This window comes from Salminus brasiliensis, chromosome 16 (assembly GCF_030463535.1).
Source record: "Salminus brasiliensis chromosome 16, fSalBra1.hap2, whole genome shotgun sequence".
Classification (NCBI taxonomy): Eukaryota; Metazoa; Chordata; class Actinopteri; order Characiformes; family Bryconidae; genus Salminus; species Salminus brasiliensis.
This window is the reverse complement of record NC_132893.1, coordinates 29,376,712-29,391,947: the sequence shown is the minus strand read 5'-3', so window position 1 is coordinate 29,391,947 and position 15,236 is coordinate 29,376,712. Positions and strand designations below refer to the sequence as shown.

Below are 15,236 nucleotides of genomic sequence, written 5' to 3'. Positions count from 1 at the left end.
TCATAGTGCTGAGAACCATCTGTACTGTATTTTCTCCTTACTGATACAACAAAAAACCTATTGAATGCCTCATAGGAACTCACTTTAAGGATAAAGGTGCCTGAAAGGAACAAGGAGTGAAGAAAGGTACCATAGAAGAACCACTTTTGCTCCCAAAAGGAACCCATAAAATGGGTGATTCAACATCCTGTCTGGGATGCATGTCAGATGGTAACTGAGCAGGTGGTTTTTGTACTTGACACATTGGATGTAGGAGGAACGGGCAGGCGTGAAGACGGTCAGAACGTCAGATGAATGGGGGTCAGAGAATCTCTTTCAGGGTGCTCCCAGAAAACAGGGGTGAGTAAATACTTCCTGTAGCTGCTTCCCGCATCAGATTCAAAACCCTGACGCTGGCCTACAAAGCCAAGAACGGACCAGCCCCTCCATACTTGATGGCAATGGTCAAAAGCCGATCCGCACCAAGAGCCCTTCGAGCTTCAAGTACGGCTCGGCTCGACCCACCAAAATCCGCGGAAGACAAGCGTCCAGGCTTTTTTCTGTCCTGGAACCAAAGTGGTGGAACGAGCTTCCCCTGTGTGTCCGAACGGCAGAGTCGCTCACTGTCTTCAAACGCAGACTGAAGACCCACCTCTTCAGAGAGCAGAGTATATATATACGAATAGCAGAGTACTATGGTCACCTTATTGACTTGTGCTTAGTAATGTCTAAAGCTTAAAGGTATCTTTGAATTATTAGTCTATTCTAACTAGCTAAGGTTTTTCTTGGGTAAACAGCAAAGCACTTTTGTAAGTGCTTTTGTCAGCTCCTTTAGCGACAGGTTGCTTCACCCCAAGTGTGTGAAGGAGCGGTATCGCAGGTCCTTCCTTCCTGCTGCCGTCAGACTGCACAACCAGCACTGCTCCCAGCGGACCACATGCGCACACACTTAACTACACACACATGTTCATGTTCAGGGAATACTATGTGCAATATCCCACCCCCATGTGCAATTAAGAGTCTTTTGCTGTAAATAATATTGTTTATTGCTTTTTTATTTCTTATTTATATTGTGTGTATATAGTGTAAATTATTTATCTAAATTTTTGTAACTGAGTGTCTTGCTATCCCTTTCTGCTGTCACACTGTGAATTTCCCCACTGCGGGACTAATAAAGGACTATCTTATCTTATCTTAAGTCGCTCTGGATAAGAGCGTCTGCTATATGCCTTAAATGTAAATGTAAATGTAAATACCTACAGTGGGCCAAGGAGGGACAAATCATGAACAACTTTGATGCGTACCATGGTGACAATGAATGGTGATGGTGTTGGTGGTCATAATGTTTTGGCTTACCTTTGCGTATCATATCGCTCAGCTTGTGAAGTCTTGTTACTTGTCGAGGCTCTGAAGAGAAACTTCAGCTCCACTTGCTGTTGCTTTTGCTAGATTTCTCCTCAGGGTTATTGGTCTCATACATGCATCCAAGAGGCCTGTGCTGACGTATGACCAGCAGACTCTGCTGGAATTTAGTCATTGGTACAGGTCGTTAACTCGATCAGTACTGACCGAGATACTGAAGAGCCTCGGCTCTTTCCATGGACTAGGCTCAAGACAGTGGGTCATTCAGCGAAAGGCAGGGAGTGCCACAAGTGGTGTGAAGCAAAAGCGTGGCAATTGACTAGTGTCCATGCTTCATTAAAGTCTAACCCCAGGATACCATTCAAATATCCCTGACTCATTCAGCTACTCATACAGCAACTGTCCATTAGCCCTTTGACTAAACGGGTGACCATTTGTGGCATACTTGTGTAGCAGTTATGACTAATGTCATGCAGTACCTTTTGAAGCATTTCAGCCACTGCTACTTATTATTTACCTAATTATTTATCCCTATTTAGGGGCCCTGTGGATACTTCCATCCTTTGTGGCTCAAACCCCACTTTGTTCCACCAGCTCCTTGTTGAAAATCCGTGCGACAGTTGTCACAGCAATAAGTTATATTTATTCTCCTCAAGATGTACCGTGTATCACCTCTAAATCAGACCTGTCATCAGACATGTTGCCAGAAGAGCCGTAAGTGTGAAGAGACAATTCGGGTGTTGCGAAAAAGATATTTTGCACTTCTTTCAGTGCGAAAAAGACACTATGACCATTAACAGTGTGCTGCCGCCTGCCTGCCTGTGTTCAAACTTCCCCTCACTTTTTGTCGTCCAGCCACATTGGGTCCAGCTTGCTGAGTGTCTGGCTGGTTGTCTGGCTGACTGAGTCAGTCTTTATGACTGTGGAAATAGGCTACGTGTGCTGCTCCTTGTTGGTCAGGGCTTCAGGATCTAGAAATGGGGTTATGCACCTTATGAAAGAGATTAAAAGATGAGGCCAGTGCACTAAAAGAATCGCTGATGTGTCTCACTGTCTGTTCCCTGAGCTTCGCAAGTACAGAAGGTACATTACCTCCATAAGAAGATCACTGCAAAATTCTCTCTGTACACTTGAGCTCTGTCAGAGCTGCCCGCATGCTGAGATCTGGGCGGTAGTGGTCTGTCAAACTTGACTTGTTCTTGACTGATTGCCTGTGGTTTCATGTCCGTCTTCCGCCTGTTGTTCGTTTGTGGAGTTTGCTGGCCTGCTCCTTTGATAATGACGGTTTGATGTGAGACAGTCGGTCAGGCTTGGTTGGCGTTATGGAAGGCCATTTTAACCATACCTGCTATTCAAATATTTACATCGTATATGAGTAAATATTCTGTATTGATGTGAATAAATGAAACACAAACAGTTTCTGGCATGTAGTTAGCATAAGAGGCAATCCGTACCTGAGTCATTCTATGACACAGGTGCCGTTTCCACATTGCACACAAAGAGCAAAAGTAATAAAAATAAAATAATGCACAACAAAAAAAAATAAATAAAAAAAGTGTTGGTAAGTCAAACTATGGGATGCAGTAAAATCAATTTATACAAAAAGAAAAAAAAGTATTGGGACACCTGCTTATTACATCGTTTTTGTCCTAGGAAGGCTTTCTACTAGATTATGGAGCATTGCTGTGAGGTTTTTAACACATTCAGCAACAAGAGCGTTAGTGAGGTCAGGACGTTGGATGATCACCACACCATCTCATGCCCGACTTCACAACTCATCCCAAAAGTATTGGATGGAGCACCAACCATCATTCTAGAGAACACCATTCCATCTAGCTGACTCCTGGCATTAGGTTTATGTTTATTTGCTCGAGAGAGTCCTGTTGTGTTGGCAGTACTTCTCTACAGGGACTAGACAAGCAGTGTGTGTGCGTTTGCACATGTCAGCAATGGGTGCAGCCTAAAGTGGCTGAACACATTCATTATAAGGGGTGTCCACAAACATTCGGACGAGTATATTAATTACAGTTTAGTTCAGAATGACTTGAAGGTATCAAATTCTGAACCCTGTGTCCTTAATTGACTCAAAGTGTCAATCAATTGCTTAGCATGAGACTCAACATCAGCCACCTGTGTGCTGAGATCTTTGCAGTATCTGAGTGTTGCCATCTTTCTTTCATTCGTTTGTTAATTCTCTCTTTTTTTAATAAATAAAACATCTTACCCAGATACCACATTAAATAAACGATCACTGAGGTGAGTACGGGTAGCCATAATACTTTGGAAAACCACGTCCTCCGTTAGTTGAAGTTGTAATAATTTACTGATATTAGCCCCACACAACCTACCCACCCAACCAAACAGCAGGGGTCATTCAGGGTCTGAGTGTGTGTGTGTGTGTGTTTATGCAGTCATGTCTCATTTATGGTGGAATGCTTCTTATCACAGCCCACATTGGCATCTGTCTATCCCTGAAGGCCGTTTTTTTCCCCCCTTGTGCAATTCTTCGCTCCCAACACCTTTCCTTTTCCTGACAGCATGATGGCTGTGTTTTCAAAACACAAACACTCGAGCTCGGCAAGCCAAAGTGGCATTTAGCATCTCTGGAAAAACACCAGGCGCTCCCTCACACACTGGACCCTTTCATGACGTTATCTTACAGCTGGAGATGAGATTAACGTGAGCTGCTTATAATGCGGCCTCGTTGTTCCAGGGAGGCGAGAGAAAGCATGGCTGTTTTGAAAAGCCGGCATGCTGGTAACAACCTTTCTCGAACGTGTGCTGTTAGCGAAGAATCGTATCACTGTGCCGCGGAGCACGGCTGTAATCTTTTGGAACCGTCTCGGTAGATCGAGCGCCGGCCCTGCATGGAGTTCGAATGTTCCTTGAGTAATGCGCGTGAAGCCTTTAATAACGCGAACCCCCCAATAACTTATTCATCAAACCTCTCGCCTGGCTCGGCACTCAAAAGGGCCAGTGTGCGGAATGAACAGTAAAGTGAGGAGTAATGGGAGCGTGTTTGGAGGCAGTGTAATGACTCTTCCTTAATGGCACATAAAGACTAGCTTTCGGAAGGACAGGGGTACATAAGAGAGAATCGTAGCCCTCCCGAAAGTTACAAAGATGCACTACCCCCCTTCTTTCCAAAAGCTGTGGAGTGAGCGTCTCCGTGGCAACTGCTATTGTGCCTACTCCAGGAATTGTTAAATAATGCACTTGTAAATGGCACCTAATTGCAGATTTAATAACCCGCGGTTGTGTAGTCACGTCTTGCAACGAAGCCGCTCCTCTTAAAACTTTAATCACTCTTCTCGTACGATTCCCTCTGATCTGCGCTCAGCGTTTCAGCGTGATGCTTTTTCCTTGTCTGCAGGCCCAGGACTCTCGCGTCCTTTCCACTGCTACATCATGGAGGAAAATGAGGGCAATTTTTTCCCCCAGAACGTTCAAGTCGGAATGCCATTTCAGAAAACTACAGTGCTCGTCCTTAGCACGGTGTCTTCTGGGAGGAGGAGCGTCTCCACAGCTGGATACTGGAGGATGATCAAATCCATGATGCAAATGGCGCAAAGTTACGTGATGTTATCGCCGGCACTTAACGCGTAAACAGCCGGGCTGGATGTAAATAAGCAAGGCAGTTTGGGCAAATTGCTCGCAGATTGTTGCCATGGCGCTGGTGGAACCTGTTGTGCCCAAAATACAGTCCGCAGTGCAAACACCAGGTTGCTGGTAGGGATCCTAAAAGCTTTAGTGTTTGGAAAAACGTTCCTCAGCACCCAAACACGAACCAGTTGAATGATGCAGCGCACGTGAAATCCGAACCACCGTGCACAATGGCACTGCTACAAAAGAAATGACTGAGGTGTTAAAAGGTACCCCAGTTCCTCAAGCCGTCCCAACGCATTTAGAGCATGTTGAAAGATGAAGCTGTCAAATATGGGTTTGAGCAGCCATGATAAAAAGGTTCAGTGTTGGGTTCCACAACTTTTGTAGTCAAAACTCTGAGCTTAACGACCCTCCAGCAGGATTGCATCATGCGTTTTGTGGAGTGGAAACTATTTTGAAATAAGGCGAGGAGTCGAGCAGGAATGGGTTCCTACTGCCCTCAAACCAAACATGTTAAACGGAACGACGCATTTCGGAAAAACAAATTCCAGCAACGTCTGCCTCTCCTGTCTTCCCTTTTTCCTCCCCAGACTAATTGTCCTAACTTCTTTTTTCCCCCTCATGTCTTCCTCTGTCTGTCTCTGCGTCTTGCTCTAGTTTTTGTCGCTCTCTCTCCAGTCAGTGTGTGTGAAGATCATTGCGAGCTGAGGTTCTAATCAGTTCCCATCACTCACTGCCACACGGAGCTGCGCTTTGTCAAACGCCTCCTCATCAGACCCCGGCTCACTGTAGCAGCCACACGTCAGCTTCAGCCATTTTGTAATCCATCATCGGCTGTCATGTTTCAAACCTGCCTCTTCAATCCCCTGCTTCGGAGCCTGTGGGAACTGGGCCGAGGTGAGGCGCCTGAGTCGGGTCATTTTAATCAGACTCTGGTTCGTTTTATGATGGGTTCGATTCTTGTGGTCCTGTGCTTAATGAAGCTCAATTAGGTGCACTTTCAGTGGAGTTTGAAATTACTGTGGGGTTTAGTTAGAGAGAAGTACACACACTAGTCATCTAGAACTGGTTTGTAATAAATCAAATATTCTGAATGAATAATAGAGAATAGAAATGCTCTACTTACTTGCAACAAACTCTTATTTTTTAAGATTCTTACTAACTTAAGATAAGTTTTTTATACTATAAACTATACTACTAACTATACTACTAACTATACTACTAACTTAAGATAAGAATGTACTGTATGGACAAAAGTGTTGGGACACTGTTTATTCATTGTTTCTTCTAAAATCAAGGGTATAAAAAAGAGTTTATCCTGCTTCTGTAGTTTTGAAAGAGATGGTCCTGAGTCGCCGTTTGAAGACAGCAAGCGACTCGGGCATTCGGATGATCGTTTCACCACTTTGGTGTCAGAAAAAGTCTGGATGCTTGTCTTCCATGCATCTTAAAGGATGAGTGTCCATCCGAGCCGTACTTGAAGCTCGAAGGGCTTTCGGCACAGGTCAGGTTTAGACCATTGCCATCAACTTTGTAGCCAGAGTCAGGGTTTCGAATCTGGTGCTGGCAGCAGCTGCAGGAGCTCCATGTACATTTCATGCGTATCTAATTTCTACTAGACTTCTACCAGATTTTTGGAGCCTTGCTATGAGGATTTGATTGCATTCATCATCTCATTGATGATCATCATCTCACCTCATCCCAAACGTTTTGGATATAGCACCATCCATCATTCCAGAGAGCACAGTTCCACTGCTCCACAGCTCTGTCACAAGTCCACATCTGGCATTAGGCATGGTTCCTACTGGCAGTACTTCTCTACAGGGACTAGATAAGCTGTCTGTGTACGTTTGCAGATCTGTGTCAGCAATGGGTGCAACTGTGTGTGTGTGTGTGTGTGTGTGTGTGTGTGTGTGTGTGTGTGTGTGATAAGCAATATTATTTTTTAAGACCATTTTGTGCCGCTGATACAGGGTTTCCACACTGCTGTGGAATGTGGCTTTGAAACCAAGTCCATTTGGACTTACTCTTCTAAACCTTCTGGTTGGAATTATGCAGTCTTTTGGGGGGGGGGACGCAGCCCTGAATAACATGTCTTCACCTGCTGCAGTCCGCTCTGTGTGTATGAAGTTGCTGATATTGATGAATAGGTTGTTGTGCGCACTGCACTCTTTTCCTACATGATAGATGTTGCTGCTGCTCACAGATTCAAGCCCCGCATCCCGACAGTGATCAGATGGAATTTGGAATCTGCCTTTAACCCCTTTCGTGCAGTGAACACACACAAACTAGTGAGCAAACACACACACCGTGAGCACACACTGAGCACATGTGTCCGGAGCGGTGGGCAGCCATCGTTGCCGCACCAGGGGAGCAGGGAGGGTGAAGGGCCTTGCTCAAGGGCCCAAGTAGCCCTGTTCTCAATTGTCCTCAAACTTTTGACGTAACTCATTCTTTCCAAATGTTCTTTTATTTTCCAAAGCTTCATGCGTCAGGTATGTATTTGCCCTTTTTCAGAGGCGACATGTGAGAGATGCGCGAGCCAGTTGGTGATTTATTTTTTTTCAGAACTCTCAAATCTGTTTTGTCTGTTTTGATAGAAGGGGCAGATACATCAGCACCTGGCAGCCAAATTCTTTTATTTAAGGAGCTGCCAAAGTTTCTGACGCTGAGCACATCAGAAATGAAGAAGTTTAGACAATGGACTCGTGTCAGGGGGTGGGGAAGAAAGCGTTTCTCACGCTTTTTGCACGTTTTTGCAGAATCGCTGAACACAATGTGTTTTTTTAGAAAACGTTCCCTCATGGTTGTTCATTACTTTTTTAAACGCTCGCTGCCTCACAAGACAAGGACATAAAAACACTTAGATGTACACCACTCGTACATGGCACACAAACATTAATTACTGATCTCTGCCAGCATTATGCATAGCGCTGTGTGCAGTATGCTAATGAAGTAGGCCTGCATGTGTGAAGGTTTTAAATGAAATGGTACTGGAGCATGGGTTGCACATGGCTTTGAATATGTTATCCTTTATTCTTTTGGGTAATGCATATGCATCTGTTCCTGTCTCTGTGTGTGCAGGAGCGCCTGGTGGTGGAGAACGAGCATTGGTTGGTTGTGGTGCCTTATTGGGCAACATGGCCTTTTCAGACCCTGCTGTTGCCACGACGACACATTCTACGTCTTCCTGACCTCACGTCCCAGGAGAGAGACAGTAAGTTTAACCCCTTTCCTTTTTTTCTGTTTATCTGTGGGGAGATTTTTTTAACCCATAGAACTCTGGAGTTATCTAGAGTCTTTTAATGGCATGATTAGTTATACAGCTAGTTACTTAAATGTGCCATAGAATGCATTTATTACTTTATGTGAATTTGGTTGGGGTATGTGACTTTGGTTGGGGTAAAAAAAATGCTCGGAAGTATTTTAATGAGCCTGTTTGCCGGCTGTTATTTTATTGGCTGGGTATTGGCACTGGCAGCAGCTTAGGTTTAACACTGCAGCAAAAGAACTGTAATTACTGGATAGTGTTGTTGTCCTCTCGTTGGGTCCTCTCTGAGCTATGTGCTGTTAGCAAGCTAAAGGGGTTGTAGTCAGTTAGCTTTAAGCCTTGCCCCGACTAACTTTCCTGGGTTTGGTTTTCTTGAGTTTTATCTGTAAAATAAATAATCATCAATCAATCAATAAATAAGATGCTTTGCCATCTGATGTGTGTTTAACTGCAGTTTGGTTCACCTGAGGCAGTCCAGTTTGTTTTCGAGGAAGTGGTTGATGAAGAACAACGGTAGTAAAAGCTAGCATTGACTGGCGTTAGCTGTTAACCTAGTGTACATCCCTGTTTGCTCCCCTTTGGTAAATTCCTTTACCAAATTCCCCTTTGCTTTGTCGCATGTTGAGTCAAGCTCCCCTTCTGCAGACACTGGCACTGGAAAAGGCATGGTCACAAGGTCTGGTTTAGGTAGCAACTGGGTTATTCCCATAACCGCAGAAAATGGAGGTGATGAGCTGCTCTCATGGAATTAAAACATGGTTGTATTATGGCTAGCAATTAAGAATGACATATCAGTATTCATTTGTATCAATATGAAGCTGATATTTGCAGAAAGCTGCTGAATTTGATATTAAAATGAAAAAAAAAATGGTCCAATACTGTAGCAGATCTAGTGTAAACTGTGCACACTTACACTGTGTAATGTGATAATGTGTTTTTTTTTGGGGTAAATCCTACTTAATGAGTAGTTTGAGCATATTAGCCTACATTTAGGTGCTTTCTACTAAAACAGCAGAAAATATATTGCATCAGTATCATTATCTGCCAACATTCAAGATTTTAATATTGCTATCACTATTTCAAAAGAAATGGTTAGCCACATTGCCAGTGGACATGTGGTGAACTTGGCTGGAGTGAAAACTCTTCTGTTGTTCCAAATATCAGTGTGTGACTGAGCACAACACCAAATCTGCCACCCTTTCAAATCTAGGCAGCACATCATTTGCCTTCCTGTTTAATTAACACGTAAAGCTAAAAATACATTGAACTTGATCTGGGATGGGATCTGGGAACTCAATTTCCTCCTTTTAGAAAAAGACAGTACACAGCAAGCTGTTTATTATTACATTACATCTTTATTAAATTTGGGAACACTTTATTTTGGAGTTTCACTGTAGATATATTTATATTAAGGCTTTACTTGACATTTAGCTTAATTTAATGGCTATTCATTACCATCACAATAAAGAGTGACCTTTAGGGCTGTCACTATTGATTATAAGTAATCAAGTATTCTGCCAATATTTTGATGATAAATTGAGTAATCACCATTTCTAAAAGATAAATAATAAAGACTAGCTTACACTGAGCAGCGATAAACCATGTGTAGCCTTCCAGAACACGGTGGCAAACTGTATATATAACTTTATACCTATATAAAGGTGCATAACAGGCTATACAGGCTTTCACATACAGTGAAAAAGGCTAGTAACAGGTAGGCTATAAAGTAGGCTTTATTATTCTAATTATCATTGATGCATCCTAAAGGTCCATTTAAATCCATGGTGTTTTAAAGATCATTTAAACCTAATGTAAATAAATATGCAGAGCACACTGAGGGCGACAGTGGCAGTGGAGCCAATGCTCAAAAGAGGAACACATCCTCCTCTGGTCAAGGAACTCAATACAATATAAAGTACTATTCACACAGGCTTAGTTTTACAGTGCTGCTGTTTCCTAGTGATTTTAGACCTGCTCTAATCCACAATGTCAGTCATTTTTACAGACTTCATACCCCCTCATCCCCTCTGGAGGCTTTTTTTATACTATAAATTGTTATATACAGTACTGGGCAGAGGTTTTAGACACCTGAACATATTATTTAAAAGCATTTCTCTCTGCAGTAAGAGAGTTTTTACTGTAAAAGTCCAGATCCCATTAGCACAAATGCTGGTAAACTAAATACAGTAAAAAGGAACAGGAATTTCTCATTCTGAAGAAAGTAGTTGAGATCTCGGGAGCTAGTTTGAAGAACAAAGCTTGGTTACAGGTTTCTCCTGGATGCCCCCAGCCAATGCGTAGATGTGTTTAAATTTATCTGAATTTACATCATTACGCACTGATTTACCAAACCAGGTGTTAATATGATTATAACTATAAATAATACTAGACGCCCATGAGGAGAGCTTTGGAGATGCTTTAATGAACACAGTGATGAAAGAAAACCACAACTTTCTGTAGGAGTGTAATTATTTTTTGTTCTAAAATTAATTATTTACTGAGCAAATAAACACTTACTGTGCAGAACTTTCTGTTCTAATTGTTATAGATGCCTAAAACATTTGCACAGTTCTGTAAATGACCCATGAAAATAACATGAGATTGTAAGTGACAATTGATATTTTATTATACATATTTTATTATATGCTTTTAAAAATAAAAGTGATGTCATAATTCTGAGCAGTACCATTGAAGAAACACTTGGATCCATGAGAACCATCTTTGCAAAGATATATAAGTAGGAAGAACCTTTTAAAGGTCTAAAGAGCCATCACTTGATGTAAAGGGTCTTCACCCACACATCTCCACATTACAAGCCTGGCTCTTTATGGAATCAGTAGTGGTTCTTCTGTGACTTCGCTCAAAAAACCATCACGCCTGAGGGTATCCTGTGAACGAGGAGGCACTTGAAAAATTCAAATCAGTTCAAATTTAGTTGTATGACACTTTTCACAGCGGCCGTTCTCACAAAAGCAGCTTTAAAGAAATCCAGGTCTAGGCCTTTTGTGAGCCAGACGAAAGTTCAGAACGCTCATAAACATTACAGACATCCTGTGGTAAAATGGAATTACCCCACATCCCTTTGTAAAACTCCTGTCCGAATAGTCACCTGAGGCAGGTGTACATTGTCCAGAACAGATCGCTGGTTACTGAATTTTTTCGAGACAACCCTAGTGGCTTTTTCCTCCTGCTATGTTGTGGGTTAAATTCACAACAGGCAGTTACACTGTACAGTGAAATTCGTACTTTACTAATCCTCTGCACACACAAAAGCTATTAAGGCCTAAGTAAAAACTATACAACATAAATTGCAGATTACACCTATAATTAAACTAAAGACATCATTAAAACTAAGATAAGTAAAAACTATAGACGTATAAAGGGGTAGCTTAGTGCTGTTAACATTGCTGTATTGTATTGTATAAGAGCATGGCAGTAAAGGTACATGTGCAGTATTATACAGTCATACAGTGCACTGTGTATTATTGCAGCAGTAATATGACAGCAGCAGTAAATGTATTACATGTAGTGGGTCTGCATAGTTGAGTATAGTTGCTTTAGTAAATTGCCCCGTTTCAAAGTTTAAAATACAGAAAAAATAATCATTTTTGAAGCTTCTTTATTAGTGTAATGAATGTGTAAATGGAAAATTACTCATTTCATTTCTGTATATTATGTATGTTAATATGTGTTTATATTACACTCAGTTTTACCTAGTAGTGACAATAGAGGATTTAAAAGGCCTATAAAATGTAGGCCTATTTATTTATTTATTGGGTGAATTATAAATTATTAAGTAAGTAATCCATAATCTGTACACTATTGAAGGTTACACTGAGTATTAATTATATTAATTATACTTAAATTAAAGATAATGTTGATGGAGACTTTAGGAGATTATGATGTTATGGAACTTTTAGGGATTGTCAGTTTGACCTGGTTGTTCCTCACAGTTGACCATAACAGGAGGGTTAAATTCATTTACCTTCTGGAAAAATGTGGAATCAGAAGCTCACTTTTATGAACTCTGTGACCTTATCCCTGAAAGACACTGTGAATACTTGTGCTTGTTAAAGTCTTGCTATTTCCCTCTCTTTCCACTAACTATTTAGCTAAAGCTCCATTTATGCATATCCGTCTTCTACCTGTCACCACGCAAGCTCAGTGCCCTTTGCTGGCGTCATTCTTCACACACGGCCTCTTTCTTGGGTGTTATTAACACCAAGCTGTCAGTGCGAGAAAAAGGTAAAGGGGTTGGCGGTAGGGAGGCTTGTGAGAAGAGGCTGCAGGAACAGATAAATGCTCTCCTCCTGGATGGGGTGGTCTCTCCTGCTGACAGGCCTGAGTGGTTTAGACGTGACAGCTTTAATCCCCCAACGTAAATAAACGTCAGGCAAATTAGCGTGCGGGTCAGCCGCTGTCAGGGCACGTGGCACGGAGCCACAGCAGGGCACGACCCTCCTCTGAGCTCAGCAATTAAGAGGCCTCCCCCTAGCCAATTTACTTAGAGCTTAAAGCAGTGCGGTTTGTTTGGTAATCGTTGTTGCTTTGTTAACATGATGTGGAGAAAGGTGGATTGGGTGAGTCGGCCTAAAACAGTTAGTGAAAGAACGGGCACTAAGTTTTATTGGTTGTCATGAGCCTTTTATTACATGTTGTAACTATCTTTACAAAACTTAGCATTAGGATCTCTTATGTTTTCATTAAATGGGCTTTGAATACTCAATACTTAAACTAATGTGTTTCATAATTGTTCATAAATGTAATTGATAACATATGTTTATTACATCGCTTTAAAATATATTCAGTAGATATCAGTGTATTAAAAGTATATACTTTACTATGATGCTGTGATGGTGCAAATGAACTGAAATCAGCCATCAACATAATAAACAAGCCTAGCATTATGTGTAAGGCAATGTAGCCCAACAAGCATTTCTCAGATAAGGAACAATGTACCTTATATTTTAGATAATTCACCAAATCTCTCATTCCACCATAAGTACACCAGCCTCATGTCCCATATTTTCAGGAGCCTTTTGTGTATTATTGTCTGGTCTTTTCTTTTTTTTAAGTATAGTGTATTTCATTGTGCTCTGTGGCATGGAAGTGACATGGAAGAGCAAAGGTGTACCTGTGGCATGGCATGCATTTGTGATGCATTAAACTAAACCAGCTATAATTGATTATTATTTATTTACCATTTTCCATATATAAACAATAACTGGCTATCTATCAGAAGGCCTTTTCTGATTATACAGATGTTTAAGCTTCTGAATGGTAAATAGAGAACCGGATAACAGTGTAGCAATCAAATAGTTGCTAACCCTATAGATTTTATCTGAAATCATTTTGGACCAGTTCCAGAACAGTCATTGTGCATTTTTGATGCAGCATAAAGGGGAGGTGACATGTCAGCATCACTCTCACAGTTATGTATCTACATATAATCGTTACCCAAACAAATACCTTCTCCAGACTAGTTTTTTTTCATGTTCATTATGTAATTAAATGAAGCAAGATCAAAGTCATTTGGATAATTTCTTTTGGTACATTTGGTACATACATCAGAAAATGTCAATCAATGTTAAGGGCAGTTAGGGCCATTTTTTATGTTGTGTAAATAAAGAATAGTATTTCATAATAGTTATTTAGTAATTATTCAGTTGTCAGTCTAATAAGATTAATATCTGAGTATTACACCTGCTTTAAAAGAATTAAACAGAGGCAGTAAATGAACCAATGTGACATGGTATGATAATGTGCATATCCTGTATTGTTGTACTTTCCTGCATTTACAAATACACACACTGCATCACTGTATCAATCTTTTTTTCTTTTATCAGAATGATCAGAATAATGTTTTACTTTTAGGCTTTCCCCAGTGCCAGATTTCCCAGGATGAATCCTCCAAATTCATTTACCTTTTGTATGTCTGCCTGCCTTCATTTGTTATAGCCATTATGAAAGTCTGTTATTATGCATATTCCATAAAACAGACAGCTTGCATAATATGAATGTTAATGAAGAATGTCTGTTGAAATGAGAGGAAGAGCAGGATTAATAAGCTCCCACTTCAGGACCCTATGATGCTTCACATTCCTTAATATATATACAGAAAGATAACTCTCTACTAAACAATAACGAAGATGAGAGACATGTAGTAAAGTAAGCAGAAACAGAAAAGGACAGTAATTTAAATGATGAAGTGCAGCTCTCAGACAGTACCAGCCACACATTTGATTTACTTTAGTGGGTTAAGTTAATGTAATATAAAATGATATTCACAGAGGACCCTGGACAGGACTTAATGCTACTGCTATTTGAATAATATATAGAATATATAGGATTTGAAGTATTAGCCACTGCAGTATGCTGTTATATAATCTCAATTTAAAAATCTGTCCGTATCGTCCAGTTCTTTTACAACATTTTCTTTTACACAAGCCCATATCATAGAAAGCCACATGTGCCACTCTTTTTTAAATAAGAGTTTGATGCAGTGTGTATAAAGAGTACTTTTCTGTTATCAGTCCATGTGTCACACAAAAAATCTTGTATGTCCTTTGTTGCCGTTTTTGACTTTTTGCCATAATGTGAATCTGGCAGCTGTTTTCCACATTGTGTTGAAATTTCATGATGAATGGACTAATAGAAATGCTCCAAAATGACTTGGAATAACATCCTTTTTTATTGGCTTCCATTTAAAGGTTTTTCCTTCCTCTGTAAAGTTGCCATTTTGGAGATACAACGTTTTTTTTGTAGGACAATTATGATATCCCCCTACTCAGCTTGCAGTGATTTAGCTCCACCCATTCACATAAGTGAGCTGTGCATTTATCAGCTTGAACTGCTACAATCAGAGCAGAGGTCGTTCACATATATCGGTCCCAAAGCGACATTATGTAGCAATATGTTGTTTAAATAAATCATTGTGAGGCTCCACTATTGATACGAGGCTCCACTGATGGTAACAAGGAGAATTGCGTCTTTATCATAGCCACACAATTTGGCGGTT

The 15,236-nt window shown here is 40.9% G+C and overlaps 1 protein-coding gene across 1 annotated transcript in view; it reads left to right on the top strand.

The window, feature by feature from the left end:
* galt (galactose-1-phosphate uridylyltransferase) overlaps positions 1–15,236 on the top strand; it is a 118,684-nt gene that overhangs the window by 60,861 nt on the left and 42,587 nt on the right. The window contains exon 8 of the mRNA XM_072658501.1: positions 8,032–8,164. Coding sequence (XP_072514602.1) covers positions 8,032–8,164 — 133 coding nt within the window. The remainder of the gene's footprint in view (positions 1–8,031; positions 8,165–15,236) is intronic.